At 37.2% G+C, this 16,004-nt stretch overlaps 3 protein-coding genes across 3 annotated transcripts; all 3 read left to right on the plus strand.

The window, feature by feature from the left end:
• Positions 1-2,651: 2,651 nt before the first annotated feature.
• Positions 2,652-4,542, plus strand: LOC129756754 (uncharacterized). The gene is made up of 2 exons (XM_055753748.1): positions 2,652-2,719; positions 3,488-4,542. Exons 1-2 carry the CDS (start codon positions 2,717-2,719, stop codon positions 4,466-4,468), a joined length of 984 nt encoding a protein of 327 aa, XP_055609723.1. The 5' UTR covers positions 2,652-2,716; the 3' UTR covers positions 4,469-4,542.
• Positions 4,543-4,637: 95 nt separating this feature from the next.
• On the plus strand, positions 4,638-7,781 carry LOC129752122 (uncharacterized protein K02A2.6-like). The gene is made up of 3 exons (XM_055747914.1): positions 4,638-6,077; positions 6,142-6,264; positions 6,369-7,781. The coding sequence occupies exons 1-3, from the start codon at positions 4,638-4,640 to the stop codon at positions 7,779-7,781; spliced, it is 2,976 nt and encodes a 991-aa protein (XP_055603889.1).
• A 6,953-nt stretch (positions 7,782-14,734) lies between these two features.
• LOC129756758 (39S ribosomal protein L50, mitochondrial) lies at positions 14,735-15,844 on the plus strand. Its single transcript, XM_055753751.1, has 4 exons — positions 14,735-14,883; positions 15,034-15,230; positions 15,288-15,487; positions 15,549-15,844. The coding sequence occupies exons 1-4, from the start codon at positions 14,821-14,823 to the stop codon at positions 15,782-15,784; spliced, it is 696 nt and encodes a 231-aa protein (XP_055609726.1). The 5' UTR covers positions 14,735-14,820; the 3' UTR covers positions 15,785-15,844.
• The last annotated feature ends 160 nt before the right edge of the window (positions 15,845-16,004 follow it).

The following is a 16,004-nucleotide window of genomic DNA, read 5'->3' on the forward strand; positions in this document are numbered from 1 at the left end:
TTTTTTCTTCGGGAAATTCGCCAGAAATCGGGATTAAAAGCATATAGGGTAAATGTACCCGAACTTGGCCCCTAAGGCATGGTTGACTATAGTTCCCATGATTGAAGTCTTCCTGTAATATGTACCTTCAAAAGTCCTTCAACAAATATGATTGCTTACTAGCCTGAAATGTAGTAAAAATATGTCCTTGCTTTAAAGCGGTGGATAGTTTGATATAAACCTGATCAAACTATTGATTGAAATGCTCCTTATTGTGGCCCCCGTTCCGAATTGTGGCCCTTTATGAGTTCCTTAAATTGGCAGCCTCTAGAAGAAATTTGCCTCACTAATACAACAACAGCCCCCACGAATTCGTTGATAATATCCTGGAAGGAAGCACAACAATGTTCTGTGTTGTTTTCAAAAAGTCGAAAGTATGAAATGTCAACCAATTTTTAAAATCGATATTTGCGTGCAGAATTATAATCTTACGTAAAAAAGTTTCATTTGTTTGTTTCAGTTTCTGTTGTGTTTAAAATTTCTATTATCAGAATGACAATCTAGAACAAAAAGGTTCGAAAATATTGCATTGGTTAACATAAAAATGTTTATTAACCGAGCAAACAAATCGTTTGTTCTATTTTTTAAAATGAAATCATGATAGATCTGTTTCCATTGAAGTTAACATACGATAGTGAATGTTCATATTTTTTTATTCCACTCCCATAAAAGGAGGAGAGACATTTTAAAAACCATTATGACCGAGGCAAGAAGCAAGCTAAAGCTAAAACTCAAGTAAGCGAACAATTCTTTGAATCATACCTACATATTTAAAATGTCGCCCTTAGGAATTTTCTAGCAATCGTTTGCGTACACCCGGATAGCAAAACAAGACAAACTATCGCTCACTCCAGCCAGCCTGATAGAAATCGATTGCATCTCACTCGTTCGTTTGGGGACTGTAGCCAATGGAAGCGAACAACAAATTTACAAGCTGGGTGAAATTCAAGCTGCATCCCACTCGCACTCATGCAAAATCATCATCCAAACTCGGCAGCGCTTCCTTCGCATATTCCTTTCCTACGGAAAACAAACGTCGTCACCTCTGCTGATGCACAGTGATCCATAATATAAAACAAACTTGGTCAAAATATTATTTTTGATTTCACATGAAATTGAAAACAATAAAATTTAGCTCTTAGTTACATAGTTTTTCAACATTGTGAACAACTACTGCAACAATGCAACTACTTTTTTTAATAAACATAATATTTAGAATGTCATAATTTTAACTTTGTAACCATTCCTTTCAAAGCGACATATAAACCACAAATGTTCATCTCCAGCACAAATAAAATGAAATCAAAATACGTTGGACCTTATTTACATTTGTAGATTTCTTTTTTGGGTATGGATAAAGTTACTTCAACGTTGTGATCCAAGATATCGATTCGGATCCGAATCCTGTTGATTTCGTGCACAGAAGGAGAGGACACACAGAGAGGAAAAGTTCTAGTAAATACCAAAAAAAAAAAAGCCAGCTAAACTTTTAGTATTATAATTCCAACTAAGATGCCAAATACGCTTGAGAGATGAATAAATTGATTATAGTCCAAAATACATTTATGGTATTTTCAAGTTATTTTAATTAAATCATTCTTTTTACTTTCGACCGGTTTTAAATTTCCAGACCACTGTGCACTAACGGCCGACGATTCGGCTGCCGGCTGCCGGCTACCGTCTGCCTGCTAATTTCGTTCTCACACATACATACAAACCTCAATTAGTGGAATTTCATGCCAAGATTAGGCGAAAAAAATGTTTATATTTTCTTCAATTTTAGATCAAATATGTACGTTGTTTGGAGTAAGTTATAATTTTATATTTTTTGCCACGTTTTGCTGTAACCAACGGTATTTTTTAGTGATTTTTTCATAGGGAAGTGTGTTTTTTAAATCGATCCGAAGGTGGCAGATGCACTAGCAAGGTAGGTTCATTTCAGATTTTTCCGAAAATCGTAATTTTACTTCCAGTTCGTCATGTGAAAAAAAAATTATTACGCAGTTATTTGGATTCAATTGCGGGCAAATGCTATGCAGAATGTAGACAAATGCGATTTTCTTTTATGTTTGATTTATTTTATATTTTTAGGCATATGTTTGACATACAAATTACCAAAATGCATTTTGGCATGCCAAGATAAGGAGCATGCCAAGTTAAAGCTCACTTGCCCTAGTAAGTAAAATTTCATAAACATAAAATATTTCTTCTATTATTAGTTCCTAATGAGTGAAATTTTTCTTTATAGAAACCCGCAAATATGACCTCGGAACTGAAGATTCCTTCGGGCCCCGAAGCTCATGGAGAGGAACCACCACCACCTCCTGTAATTATTCGGCTGCCGTTGTAACCGGACACAGAAGACATCGGCAGCTGCAGCCTGAACCTAGGGTGCAATCCGAGTTCCCCAGCCGTGGGAACCTCCCAGATGTGTGTAGAGTCTTGCAGTTGTAAAAGTTGTTGCGATTCATCTCAGTGTATAACACTTGTAATAATCCATTAGGAAACCCCTCGGTTGTCAAAGTGTTTCTCTGTGTGTGTAATCGATTTACGGGGACGAACAACCAAGCCGAATGATAATCGCTCTCTTTGACGGCAACCACGAAGCAGGACGGACGTGTTTGGCTACAACTGCTACCACGAGGTTCTACAATTTGGCGCAGCCGGTGAAAACAAAATGGTGAGTTGGAAAATCGGGATTGAAAAATTCGCGTGGATATCTAAATTTCGAAATAGTGGAAGCATTAAGTACCCCAGTAGAATTTACAAGTGTCCAAAAATTTGAATAGACGAATGAGGTTCGTTTGTGAAAACTAGAAATTCAATTCCGGGAGGCTCAGAATAATGCGCGTGTGTAATGAATAAATTAGTAAATGTTTTGTGCTGTAAAATGTATCTCACTGATTAAAACAGGAAATTCGGTAGAATCCGGGAAACTGAAACGAAATATAAGCGAGGCCGGTGAAATCCGTAGTGCTGGAGGAAAATAAAGCGAGTCCGGTGGAATCCGAAGCGCTGTGTTTAAAAAAAAAAGAAAATGAGAAGCGAGACCGGTGAAATCCGAAGCGCTGTGTAAAAAAAAAGAAGAAGCGAGACCGGTGAAATCCGAAGCGCTGTTTGGGAAAAAAATGAAGAAGCGAGACCGGTAAAATCCGAAGCGCTGTACTAAAAAGAAATTAAAAAAAATTGAAGCGAGACCGGAGGAATCCGAAGCGCTGTAACTAATTGAAAATTTGCAAAAAAAAAAAAGAAAAAAGGTGTTGTAGTTATAAATGACAGCCAGAACTCTAGTACCGCAACGTAAAAGTGAAGTCAATTTGTTATGATAGTGGCAATTGAAATTGGATGAAAAGGAATTATTATATTGAAAAAAATTAAAAAATTGTATATCAATTTGCTAGAGGAAAAATGAAGATTACTGATTGAAGTTTTGTTCTTCAAATTTCAGATGAACGGAGAAGACAAATTGCGTTACCCTTTGGCTCAGTTTAACGATGCAGTCGATGCCCAGGACTTGCGAAGAGAATGGGAAGAGTGGCACCGGGCTTTCGAACTCATCATGCAGTTACGGGAAATGGAATCTCAACGCGAGAAGTTGGCAACAATGCTGGCCATGGGAGGAAGAGGACTGCAGCGGATTTTCTACAATCTACGGGCAGTACCTGATGAGTTTTATCCTGAGCCAGTCAAGGTCCCTCTTATGCCAAGAGAAGTGCCCGAGTATGACAACGCTGTTAAGCGCTTACAAGCATTTTTTGTTGGGAAGCGGAATGATCGTGTGGAACTCGAAGTTTTTCGTGGTCTGAGACAGAAACCTGAGGAGTCGTTCAATGCCTTTATCCTCGGACTCCGAACACAAGCGGCTCGCTGTGAATTCCGTGATCGTGAAGACACAGAGATTTTACAGCAGATCACGATCGGCGCTCGGGACGAAAAAGTACGAGATAAGGGTCTGGAGAGCGTAATGAATTTGGACGAGCTAATCAATTACGCCATCAACCGGGAAATTCTTGTTAGACAGAGAGAGAAGGAGAGAAGCCAATCGGAAGTCAACAACATTTCGGTCAGAAGGAATACTTGGAGACCACAGCGCTACGAGCATTCGTTCACAAAGCGTACAACTCCTTTCCGTCCGGATTTTAGAAGAGGTGCAGCTCGTATTCAGCGAGGAGAGCAGTGTTGGCGTTGTGGATCATATAATCATGGATCGGAGTCACTTGAGTGTTTGGCACGTGGAGCTATCTGTAACCGTTGTGGACAGAGTGGTCACTATGCCAGGAAGTGTGATGGAACTCATTCATTGCCGTCATCGAAAAAGCCTGCCGTCAGAGGTCGAAACGAAGCTAACTCGCTTGTTGATTCGAAAGAACATTGGAAAGCAGAAATCCCACACCGCCCGACAACGGAAGACATTGCCAAGGTAGAATGATTTTGTTTTGAAGATTAATTGAACTGTTTGTTTTCTTTAATTATTTATAAAATAAGGTTTCGTAGAACCTCGGAATTGATGAACTGAATAAAATGAATTTTTGAATTAAAAAAAATCTTCTTCTTATTAGGTGGATGGTCATGTCCTTGACAGCGGTCTTGTCACTTATATGATCGACAAAACGGCGGTAGAATTTCTTATAGATTCTGGAGCATCGATTAACACAGTCACTGAAGAAGCGTGGGACGTTATACAGCAACGAAATACAAAAGTATTCAACTATAGAACGAAATGTGATCGCCAATTCAACGGTTATGCTAGCCAAGAACCTTTGCAGGTGAAGGCGATGTTTGAAGCATGGCTGTCAATCAACCCAGTGAAGCCCAAGTGTTATGCGGAATTTTTCGTGATCGAAGGAGCTCAAAGATCGTTGTTGAGTAAAAGCACAGCTGAGGAGCTTAAGGTCCTTAAGGTTGGGCTACATGTGTCTAACATTGATGGGTTGGTCAAACCGTTTCCGAAGTTTCCTGGAATATTAGTCAAGTTGTCTATTGACGACCGGATCATTCCAAAGAAAGTAGCCTATCTCAGGGTACCAGCAGCCATGGAGCAAAAAGTCAACGACAAACTAGAAGAACTGTTATTGAGTGATGTCATAGAAAGAGTCGTGGGCTCCCCCGAGTGGATTTCCCCGATGGTAGTGGTACCGAAAGGTAAGGATGATGTTAGAATATGCATCAATATGAAGAATGCTAATGAAGCTGTCCAACGTGAACATTATCCACTACCAGTTATCGACACTTTTTTGAATAAATTGAAAGGTTCAAAATTTTACTCGAGGTTGGACATAACATCTGCTTACCATCACGTTGAGCTTCATCCAGACTCCCGGAGCATTACAACTTTCATGACGGGAAAAGGACTCATGCGATTCAAGCGTCTCATGTTCGGGATTAACGCAGCTCCTGAAATTTTTCAGAGGATTATGACCGAGATGCTGATGGGAATTGAGGGAGTCATAATATATATAGACGATATCGTTGTGTTCGGAAGGACTCGTGAAGAACATGATGCGCGACTGGAGGAAGTCCTCCGTGTTTTGAAAGATAATAATGCTTTACTCAACAAAGAGAAATGCGTCATTGGAGTACAAGAAATGGAGATACTCGGATTTAAAGTGAGTACTACTGGGATTAGTCCTTCTGAAGAAAAAGTATCTGCCATTAAGAATTTTCGCCTGCCGTCATCTAAAGAAGAGGTACGTAGCTTCTTGGGACTCGTTAATTTTGTGGGCCAGTTCATCCCCGATCTCTCGACCAGATCTGAGCCTTTGCGGATGTTTGTACGTGGAGAAATTGATAAATTTGGTGATAATCAGCAGAAAGCCTTTGATGATCTACGTAACGAGCTGGTTAATAACGTGCGCAAGCTTGGATTTTTCGATCCGTGTGATACGACTGAACTTTATGTTGATGCCTCACCAGTCGGGTTGGGGGCAGTGTTGATACAGAAGGATGATAAGGGTGTTTCTAGAATCATAAGCTTTGCGTCAAAGGGATTGACGCCTGCCGAGCGAGTGTACCCACAAACCCAGAGAGAGGCATTGGCGGTTGTGTGGGCGGTGGAGAAATTTTACCTCTACCTGTTCGGCCTCGAATTCACCGTATTTACAGACCATAGGACACTGGAATATATTTATGAAGGCAAGCACCAAAACGGAAGACGAGCCTGTTCAAGGGCTGAAGGTTTTGCACTTCGTTTACAACCTTATAATTTTCGTGTTCGATATATTCCAGGTAAGAATGGTTGACATCGTTTTTAAATTAAGTAAAGTAACAGTAATTGTTTTATTCCAGGAGCAAGAAATAGTTCTGACATCCTCTCCCGTCTAGTTACACAGTGCGATGCAGCGTTTGATGAAGGTTCAGATCACTTTCTGTTTGCGTTAAACGAAGGTCTTTCTGCGATAACTTTGAAAGAGATTCAGAAAGAAACAGAGGCAGATCAGGTTTTGATGGCAGTGATTAACGCTCTTAAAACAGATAAGTGGGAAAAAGAGCTTTTCCGGTACCAAGCTTTTCAAAATGAGTTAGGATCAATCGATGGAATCGTAGTCAGGAATGACAGGATTGTACTTCCTAAAAAGTTGCGATCGAGGGCATTGCAAATCGCGCACAAAGGGCATCCCGGTATCGTTGCAATGCGACGAAACTTGAGGGAGAAGTTATGGTGGCCCTGTATGGACCGCGATGTGAATGAAACTGTACAACAATGCGCTGGTTGCTCCGCCGTTAGTAGACAGAATCCACCCGAGCCAATGATAAGAACGGAGATGCCTGAACGTGCTTGGCAGCAGATAGGAATTGACTTTTTCTCTGCCAAAGAGTGTGCCACGTTCTTAGTGACCGTGGATTACTACAGCCGGTTCTTGTCAGTATCTGAAATGAAAATCACAAATGCGGCTAAGACTATTGAAGTGTTGGAGGCCCTATTCCGTGAGCATACTTATCCGGAAACTATACGTTGCGATAATGGCCCTCCATTCTCCAGTGTAGAGTTTTCTGAATATTGCACTAGTAGAAACATTCGATTGGTACACACTATCCCTTATTGGCCTCAGATGAACGGGCTAGTCGAGATGCAGAACCAAGGGATATTGAGGGCATTGCGCATTGCGAAAGTAACCCAAACTGACTGGAGAAAAGCCTTGCAAGATTATGTGTATATGGTTAATACCACGCCTCATTCGACGACGGATAAAGCACCGTTTGAACTGCTAACAGGAAGGCCAGTTAAGGACTTATTACCCTCTCTAAGAACGGACCCCAACTGGATGAGAGATGAGAGCACACGGGAAAAAGATGCAATCCGGAAAGTGAAGGGTAAGATCTACGCAGATGAACGCAGAAAGGCTAAAACTTCCGAAATAGAAGTCGGTGACAAAGTGATGATACGGAACTATGAAGCGGGTAAGTTGGAGCCCAAGTTTCGGCTGGAAAAATATACAGTCATCGAAAAGACAGGAAGTGACACATTAGTAGCGAATGAAGACGGAACAACGTATCGCCGTCCAATTTCCCATTTGCGGAAGTTTCCTTTGCAGAAGACAACAGAGGATGTCACTGAACGAATGACGCAAGAAGACGTTATCGTTTCGTCCGATAACTCAGAATCTGATAGTCCAGTAAAAATGAATCTGGGTAATAAAAGAAAACACCAGGAAGTGGATAATAATGATGGAGTCGATAGCAAAGAACTTCCACCGAATCGTCCAACTAGACCGAAAAAGCTCCCTTCGCGATACATGGATTAAAACATAATTTTTTTTTTTTGGCTATTTTTCTGTTAAATAAATCGAATTTGTCATTAGATACTTAATTTTTCTTTGGTTTTTATTTTAGAGGAGGAAAGGGATGTAGAGTCTTGCAGTTGTAAAAGTTGTTGCGATTCATCTCAGTGTATAACACTTGTAATAATCCATTAGGAAACCCCTCGGTTGTCAAAGTGTTTCTCTGTGTGTGTAATCGATTTACGGGGACGAACAACCAAGCCGAATGATAATCGCTCTCTTTGACGGCAACCACGAAGCAGGACGGACGTGTTTGGCTACAACTGCTACCACGAGGTTCTACAATGTGATTAAAAATATTACGAAATAAAATAGTGAAAAGAAATGGTGTTTTTATTTTTGAAATCCTAATACTCCAAACACATTTGTGTATGTGTGCGTAATTTATTTACGCACGATTCCGAATACCGTTTTTGTAACGTTGGAAGAACGTTTTGTCAAATTCTTTCATAACTATTAATATAAATGTTTAGATACAAGACAACTTTAAGGAAAACGATAGCAATAAAGGTTCGATGCATGAAAAACGTTTCTACAAGGGGATTTTGTACATTACATCAACTGTTTGTAGAAAAGTTTCTCCATATAAGTGTATTAACAGTTTTTAACAATTACATAACCTAACGACATATTAAAAATACTGTGAATTCGGAACTCACGGTTCAATCAATGTATTTCACCGTTTGAATAATCGTTTACTAAAAGTTTTTTTACGCTTCATCAAATCGTCGTTAGACTATTTAAGAAATCGTTTGGTTACAATTCTTATTTATGCGGGTATGTTTTAGTGCTTATGGTTACTTGGGCAGCACTAGAGGACTTAGAGCATGCTTTATCTACAAAACAATAGTTTTATTGATTTTGTTTGGTTCCGACATGAGTTTCTATCTTAATCGATTACAATTCTGTTCAAAAAGCTCTCAGTTTTCTACCGAAAAGTAAAAAAAAACTGCAAAAATATTTTATTTGCACAGAGCGCATACTATAGACACTATAATTTCATATAGTCTGGCAAAGAGAATGACGGGAGCCAATCGAACTGTCATTCGCGCGGAGCCAATCGAGCATTCTACGATAATGTTCAAGCTCTTCATTACTCTCTCCAGTTACAAAATAAAAAATAGTTTCTCAGATTCGTAAATTGCATGCTATTTTTATCTCTCCAACTCGAAATCGCTTTTGAAAAATACATTATGGTCTATAGGTGAAAAAATAATGAAAATTATGCTAAGTAACTTTAGTTAATGTTATCAAAAAGCCAGAAAAACTTTGTGAATCACAATACTTCAACCATGATTTTCCAATATTTAGAAAATTTGCTCGATTGGCTCCTGCGGATGACAGTTCGATTGGCTCCCGTCATTCTCTTTGTCAGACTATATGAAATTATAGTGTCTATAGCGCATACCATAGCACTAGAGGACTTATCTTGAGGTACATTTCAAGTAAGCATGCCTTTTTATCAAGGAATATTGAAAGAAGGTAGTGCCGAGAGCCATATTGGATTTTTTTCGTGACGTCACTGTTGCCAAGCTGTCGAAGGTTTATACTGGTTGTAGAGAATATAGGAACAAGGTTTAATGAAAGTATTGAAAAATATGAGTTTGAATAACTTATAAACTTATATGTCATATGTGATTCACAGTGAAGACGTATGTTGTCTGTGAAATCATGAGCTAATCCAGATCAGTATAGAGCTTTCTAATATTGAACCAGTATCCTCACTAACACTATCTCGGTAAACGAAATCGCTAACATGCGACGTGAGAGATACGAGAGCGTTTATATAATTGAGATCGAAGAAATGGAACTTAACGAAACGAACGTGTGACTGTGTGTGTGTAATCGAAGCGGAAAAATATTCTCGCTTCCCGAACCAAATCGTGGATAGAAGTCAGTTGATAGAGGATTGCGTTGGCGAAAAGTTCGAACGTAAGCGACTGAGGAAAGCATTTCCGAACGCGAGATCAGAAATGAATCCTCCGGACTCGACAATGGCGTGGTTAACGCTCCCCGGGAAAGAAATGTAAAACAGTTTGATTTCGTGAAGACAGGTGTTGATTTGTTAATGTCGGTTAGATGAGAAGTGCTATCGCGATCGGTTGTTCAGAATCCTTTAATCGGTGTTTGAAGTGCATTTGGAGGCCATTTTGGTAAGTGTTGTTATAAAAAAAAAAGATGGCCAGGAATTTCGAAAACTATTGCCAGAATTGGAATGGCTTGACAATGCATTGATGTGAAAGTTATTATATGGCGGGCTGATAGTTAATATTTGCTTCGAGTGGCGATGTAAATTCAGAACTTTTAGTGGTTCTGGATGATTTTGTTCTGAGTGGCAAAGTCACAAAGAATCTTAAGTGATTCTGGCCTAGAATGGCTTATTTTCGGCTCTGAGCGGCCGAGTACTTGCTCCGAGCGGCATGTACAGAAGAATCTTGAGCGATTCTTAAAAGCCTCGAGCGGCTTATTTTCGGCTTCGAGCGGCCGAGTACTTGCTCTGAGCGGCAAGTACAGAAGAACCTTGAGCGGTTCTTAAAAGCCTCGAGCGGCTTATTTTCGGCTCCGAGCGGCCGAGTACTTGCTTCGAGCGGCAAGTACAGAAGAATCTTGAGCGATTCTTAAAAGCCTCGAGTGGCTTTATTTCGGCTCTGAGCGGTCGAATACTTGCTCCGAGCGGCAAGTGCAGAAGAATTTCGAGCAATTCTTAGAAGCCTCGAGTGGCTTAATTTCGGCTTTGAGCGGCCGAGTACTTGCTTCGAGCGGCAAGTACAGTAAAATCCTGAACGATTCTTAGGGGCCTCGATCGGCTTATTTTTGGCATTGAGCGGCCGAGTACTTGCTTCGACAGGCAAGAACAAATTTACGTTTAGGATTTTGATTAGTTTAGATGATCGAACTTAGATGAAACTTTAGACTTAGTTAAGAAATCATTCTTACTGGTTTTAAAAGTACAAGAGAATCTTGAGCGATTCTTGGTGATCTCAATTTGAAAATTTCCGAATATGATATAATTTTGAAATGAGAAAATGAAAAAAAAATAAATGATAAATTTAATAAATGAAATGTTTGGACGTTAGAAGATGAGAGACTGGAGAAAAACATAGAAGAATGTATAAAAAAAAGATGAGAACGAAAGAAGTGATGAAGATGAGAAATGAGATGCGAACAATTTAACGATAAAATTAAAAAATGATAAAATATAATAGAGGGGTAAAAAAAAGCAAAAATAATTGGGTAAAAAAAAATGTGCAAAAAGAATGACAAGAAACATTATCAGATGAGAAGAAGCAAGATAAAAAAAATGTAGAGATGATAGATGAAATCCCCTAACATGAGATGATTTTGGAGATAAGACAAATGAGGGAAAGTAAGATGATAAAATAAGAAGAAAAGAAAATGAGAAACGAGTCCATTGATGAAATTCTGAATAAAGTTCTTTCGGCCACGATAATTAAAAGCTTGATGATGAAACGAGGAAAAGATGACAGGATTCGAAAATTAGAAAATGGAACGACTCAAATAAGAAGATGAAAGGCTGGAGAGAAAAATGGAAGAAATGATGACGAGATGTGAAGAGAGAAAGATAGAAGATGAGATAAGATGAAACAATGAAAAAAAAATAAGTATAGAGGTTGTGTAGAACTAAGTAGATGGAAAGATCAGTAAATTAAAATATTTAAAATTGTGACGAAAATCAGATGAGAAAAAAACCAGAAAGGTAGACGATATAAAAAGGTGACAAGATATAAGATGTTATCCTAAAACATGAGTCGTTTTTTGATATTTATTTCTGATCAACGGATCACTTCTTGATCCAAATGATGACTTAAAATTAAAAACAAAGCAAGATTCAAGGTTAAGAAGCTGGAGAGATAAGTCAAGAAGAAGATAATAAGATGAGAAATTGAGATTTTCTAAATTGTTTTATTCGTTAACCCCGTTAAGGTCATGATCAAATAAAATGATACAAAAAGATGAGAAGAAGAGGGAATGAAAGAGGACAAAAAAATAAACAAAAAAAGGAAAAGAATTTTAAAATATTAAAAGATAGGATAAAAAAAAAATTAAATGTTTCCAAAGGGATGATCAAAGAGCAAATGCTGCGTTGTTCGCTGACTAAGGTTAAAAATGATAAGAAGAAGTGCAGTTTATAATCAAAAGTAATTTGAGCTAGTCAAAGGATCAAAAAAAAAAAAGAAAATTATGAGTTCTTTTAAAAATTTTGGAACATTAAGGTTTTGGAGACAAGAGAAACAAAGGATTGTAGGGTAAGATGAAAAGATAAAAAGAAAATAAAATGAAACATGAGATAGGAAGATGAAACTTTAGAATGTGAAAGATTTGTGTTTTGAATGGTGAGAAAAAAAAAGAGCTTGAACCGAAAAAATTGATAAAAAAAATAAACAAATAAAATGATTATAGAAAAAAGAGATGAGAAAAAGAAAATACTGTTGAGAAACAAAAAAATTATAAAAAGTTTATGATTACGAAAGATAAACGACGGAAATGTGTTACAAAAAAAAAATCAGTTCAGGGGTATGAACGAGTAATAAAAAAAAAATGTGTATACTAGTGCAAACAAAAATATATTGAGGGAATCGATAGCTGCTGGAAAATGAAATCAGGACAACTCCGAAGAAGTATCCTTCGATTTTCCCCTAGTAAGAAGCTGGACTAGTAAGGAAACGACGAAAAGATGACAGGATTTGAAAATTAGAAGGATTCAAATAAGAAGATGAGAGACTCGAGGCACAAAAAAGGAAGAAATGATGATAAGATGAGAAAATAAGAAAAATAGAAGATGAGAAATTAGATGCGGAAGATAAACAAAACCAAAGAAAATTGAAAAATATAAAAAAAGGAAATAACAGGATAAGAAATTAAGATAGTATGAATTGTATTCGATGACTTTGTTAATGTTTTGATCAAATATAATGTTTTAAAATAAATGAGAAGAAGGGAATAGAAGATAAGTAACGCTTGAAAGATGAGAAATGAGAAAATAATCATAAAAAAGAAGTAATGAAAAATATAAAAAATAAGGAGAAAAAAAATTTGTATGATTACATGGGTAAGCACTTAAAGATGACTCAGTTAAAGAAAAATTATAAGCAAATGCGGTCTAGGACGTAAATATTTTGAGTTAATGATGCTACAAAAAAAAATAGTTTAGAAAAAGTATATTTTCAAATATAAAGAAAATGATAGTTAAATCAATGAGCTACTGAACAATAAATTCAAACCGATGAAAAGAGATCAGTCAGCTTTAAAATAATAAGTTGGGTGACGAGACGCTTAAATGATGATATTAGAATATTCAATGGCATAATGAGTAAAAATGAGAACAGGAGGAAATAAGCATAAGTTCAATAATAAGAAGATGAAAGGTGGGACGCATAAAAAAATTATTGAGAAGATAAGAAGAAAAAAAATGAGAACCGAAATAAGACAGACAAAACGTTTTAATTTTGAACGTTAAACAGAGATATATGTTAGTCTGAATCATAAAAATGAAGTCTGTGTCTCAAATGTTTGAAATATTAAAAAATTAAAAAAAAAGCTTTGAAAATGAAAAATAAGAGTAGGCAAGAAGGGGGATGTAGAGAATATAGGAACAAGGTTTAATGAAAGTATTGAAAAATATGAGTTTGAATAACTTATAAACTTATATGTCATATGTGATTCACAGTGAAGACGTATGTTGTCTGTGAAATCATGAGCTAATCCAGATCAGTATAGAGCTTTCTAATATTGAACCAGTATCCTCACTAACACTATCTCGGTAAACGAAATCGCTAACATGCGACGTGAGAGATACGAGAGCGTTTATATAATTGAGATCGAAGAAATGGAACTTAACGAAACGAACGTGTGACTGTGTGTGTGTAATCGAAGCGGAAAAATATTCTCGCTTCCCGAACCAAATCGTGGATAGAAGTCAGTTGATAGAGGATTGCGTTGGCGAAAAGTTCGAACGTAAGCGACTGAGGAAAGCATTTCCGAACGCGAGATCAGAAATGAATCCTCCGGACTCGACACTGGTAGAACCCAAAATTTCAAAGTTAAACACATTAAAGAACTAAATTAAAATCCAATTTGATTCGGATTATGTTGTAAGGTTACTAGTTGATTGTGCTATGAGGTTTTTTTGTGTTTAATAGACTGCAGTGTGTATAATTCTTGAATTTGTTATTGAATGCACAGTCATGCTCTATGTGAAACGAGCAAAAATAATAATTTTCCCATTTCAAAAGGTCTGATAGGTAGTTTATGGCAGTGCACCTCATCGTCATGATTTGAATCTAACATGGTGTACCATATGAATTTCTAATTTAGAACAATTAACCCCAATAAAACCATTGCAACTTTAGTTTACTAAATTCAAATAAAAGATTGTGGTTGGATTCGAAAAAATACTATTTTCGGTTATTTTATTTTATCAACGATTCAAACCTAACTGATTTCAACATTTATAAGCAAAATTTTGAACTAATTATCAAGTTTTGTCAATTTGAGTTAGGATACCTCAGCAACTTCAATCGTCTGAATTAAAGCAAAACAACTACTACATTCAACTTTTTTAGTATCAGTCTTGAAGAACAATAATATTTCTAGAATTGTGTCCCTTCAAAGTTGAAAAAATCTTCAAATTTTTGTAATTGCTAATAAAAAAGGAAAAATTTCCATATAAATTCACAGATTATTGGCAACAGTGACGTCACAGGCGGTACTAATACTAAAGCAAGGCTGCCTCGGCACTACCTCCTTTAAATATTCCTTGCCTTTTTATAGATTTTTAGTTAAATTCACCAAAATTATAAATCTAATTGGTAAATTTTAAATCCATAAAATGAGTAATATTTTTTCTTTTGACGACTAATTTTTATTGAATGTGTTTGTTATGTAAACTGTCAAAACCACGCAAGTTTTTTTTTGTGCGTGTCTTAACCGGTTTGCTTTCTACGGACAAAAACGGCAAAAACCTCCAAAACATTAATTCCCAATGTCGGCTTTAGTGAAAAGTAGATTATGCACTGGATTCGTCCACCTTATTCCTCCGGAAACAGTAAGTACAATAATAATTATTATTTAATAATTATTATTTAATTATTATTCAATGCTTGATTACCAGTTCTCGACCTGAATAAATTTTAGTACATGAATTTTTAGTACAAACAAATTTCAATGCAAAACTTTAAATTTAATTTTCATTTAGGAAATAGCAATCGTACGTTATGTTAGCTCCAATCGAGTTAAACCATTTAAAAAGATTGAAATTACTGATCGTGCTAGAAATGAGGCAAAAGCACAACAAGTGCGAACGGAAATAGCGGAGCAGGAAAAACATGGTGAAAGCCTGGTCACTCCCGGAAAAATGATACAATCCGTTGGCCAATCGCTATCCTCGAAAGGGTAAGTTAACATTGGACAGTTGGTTTGGGATTTGACTTACTTTAATAATTCTTTTAGTTATCTTCGTTCGGCCAAACCATATATGCCTCCAGATAATGTTGAACAAGAAATCTTGAAACTGGCGCAAACGGCCAACATCAAAGACTCCACACAAGCCTTCGCCGATCAAAAGCAAAAGTTCGAATTCCTATCGGCATGTTTCGCTGCCTTTAAGCACTCGGTTCCCAACTCGCAGCTTCACGAAATTAAGACGATCGGTAAATTTCAAAAATGGTTTATTAAAATTGCTGTACTCATGAATATTGTTTATATTTTCAGAGGACACCATACAGTTCTATCAGTCCCCAATCGATACAACGCTTCCTTTGGATGCGCTAAAAACGGTTCAATTGCCGGAAAATTTGCACATCCAGCATGAGTACATCCGGTTCCATCCCGAGACGGACACTATGTTTGGAGGCAGGTCTGCATTCCCGAAAAGTTCCACTATCGTTACCGGCTTGCGTTACAAGGATAAATACAAGGGTCATGTCGCCAAAAAATCGTGGCCGTAGGTCGCAGCAGATGGTGAGTAGTTTAATTTTTCATGTTGGTTGAAATAAAAAATCATCTTTAGTCGATGACGGCGTGTCTTCTAAAGGTTTAGTAAGATAGAGAAACAGACCATGTAGATTATTTTAAGAGAGCATCTGACGCAACGGTATGCCACTTTTCAAGGTCAAGGTTTTTCTTTTTCGCTTCTGAATGCCAATGTTTTGCTACAGAACAAAAAAA

Source organism: Uranotaenia lowii, chromosome 3, assembly GCF_029784155.1.
Source record: "Uranotaenia lowii strain MFRU-FL chromosome 3, ASM2978415v1, whole genome shotgun sequence".
Lineage (NCBI taxonomy): Eukaryota > Metazoa > Arthropoda > Insecta > Diptera > Culicidae > Uranotaenia > Uranotaenia lowii.

Excerpts from the sequence above, each read along its gene's own strand:
- LOC129752122 (XM_055747914.1), top strand. The coding sequence starts at position 4,638 with ATGATCGACAAAACGGCGGTAGAATTTCTTATAGATTCTGGAGCATCG. Across the intron at positions 6,078-6,141 it reads CCCAGAGAGAGGCATTGGCG|ACCATAGGACACTGGAATAT; the intron begins GTTGTGTGGGCG and ends CCGTATTTACAG. Across the intron at positions 6,265-6,368 it reads TCGTGTTCGATATATTCCAG|TGCGATGCAGCGTTTGATGA; the intron begins GTAAGAATGGTT and ends CTAGTTACACAG.
- LOC129756758 (XM_055753751.1), top strand. The coding sequence starts at position 14,821 with ATGTCGGCTTTAGTGAAAAGTAGATTATGCACTGGATTCGTCCACCTT. Across the intron at positions 14,884-15,033 it reads ACCTTATTCCTCCGGAAACA|GAAATAGCAATCGTACGTTA; the intron begins GTAAGTACAATA and ends ATTTTCATTTAG. Across the intron at positions 15,488-15,548 it reads TCACGAAATTAAGACGATCG|AGGACACCATACAGTTCTAT; the intron begins GTAAATTTCAAA and ends TTATATTTTCAG.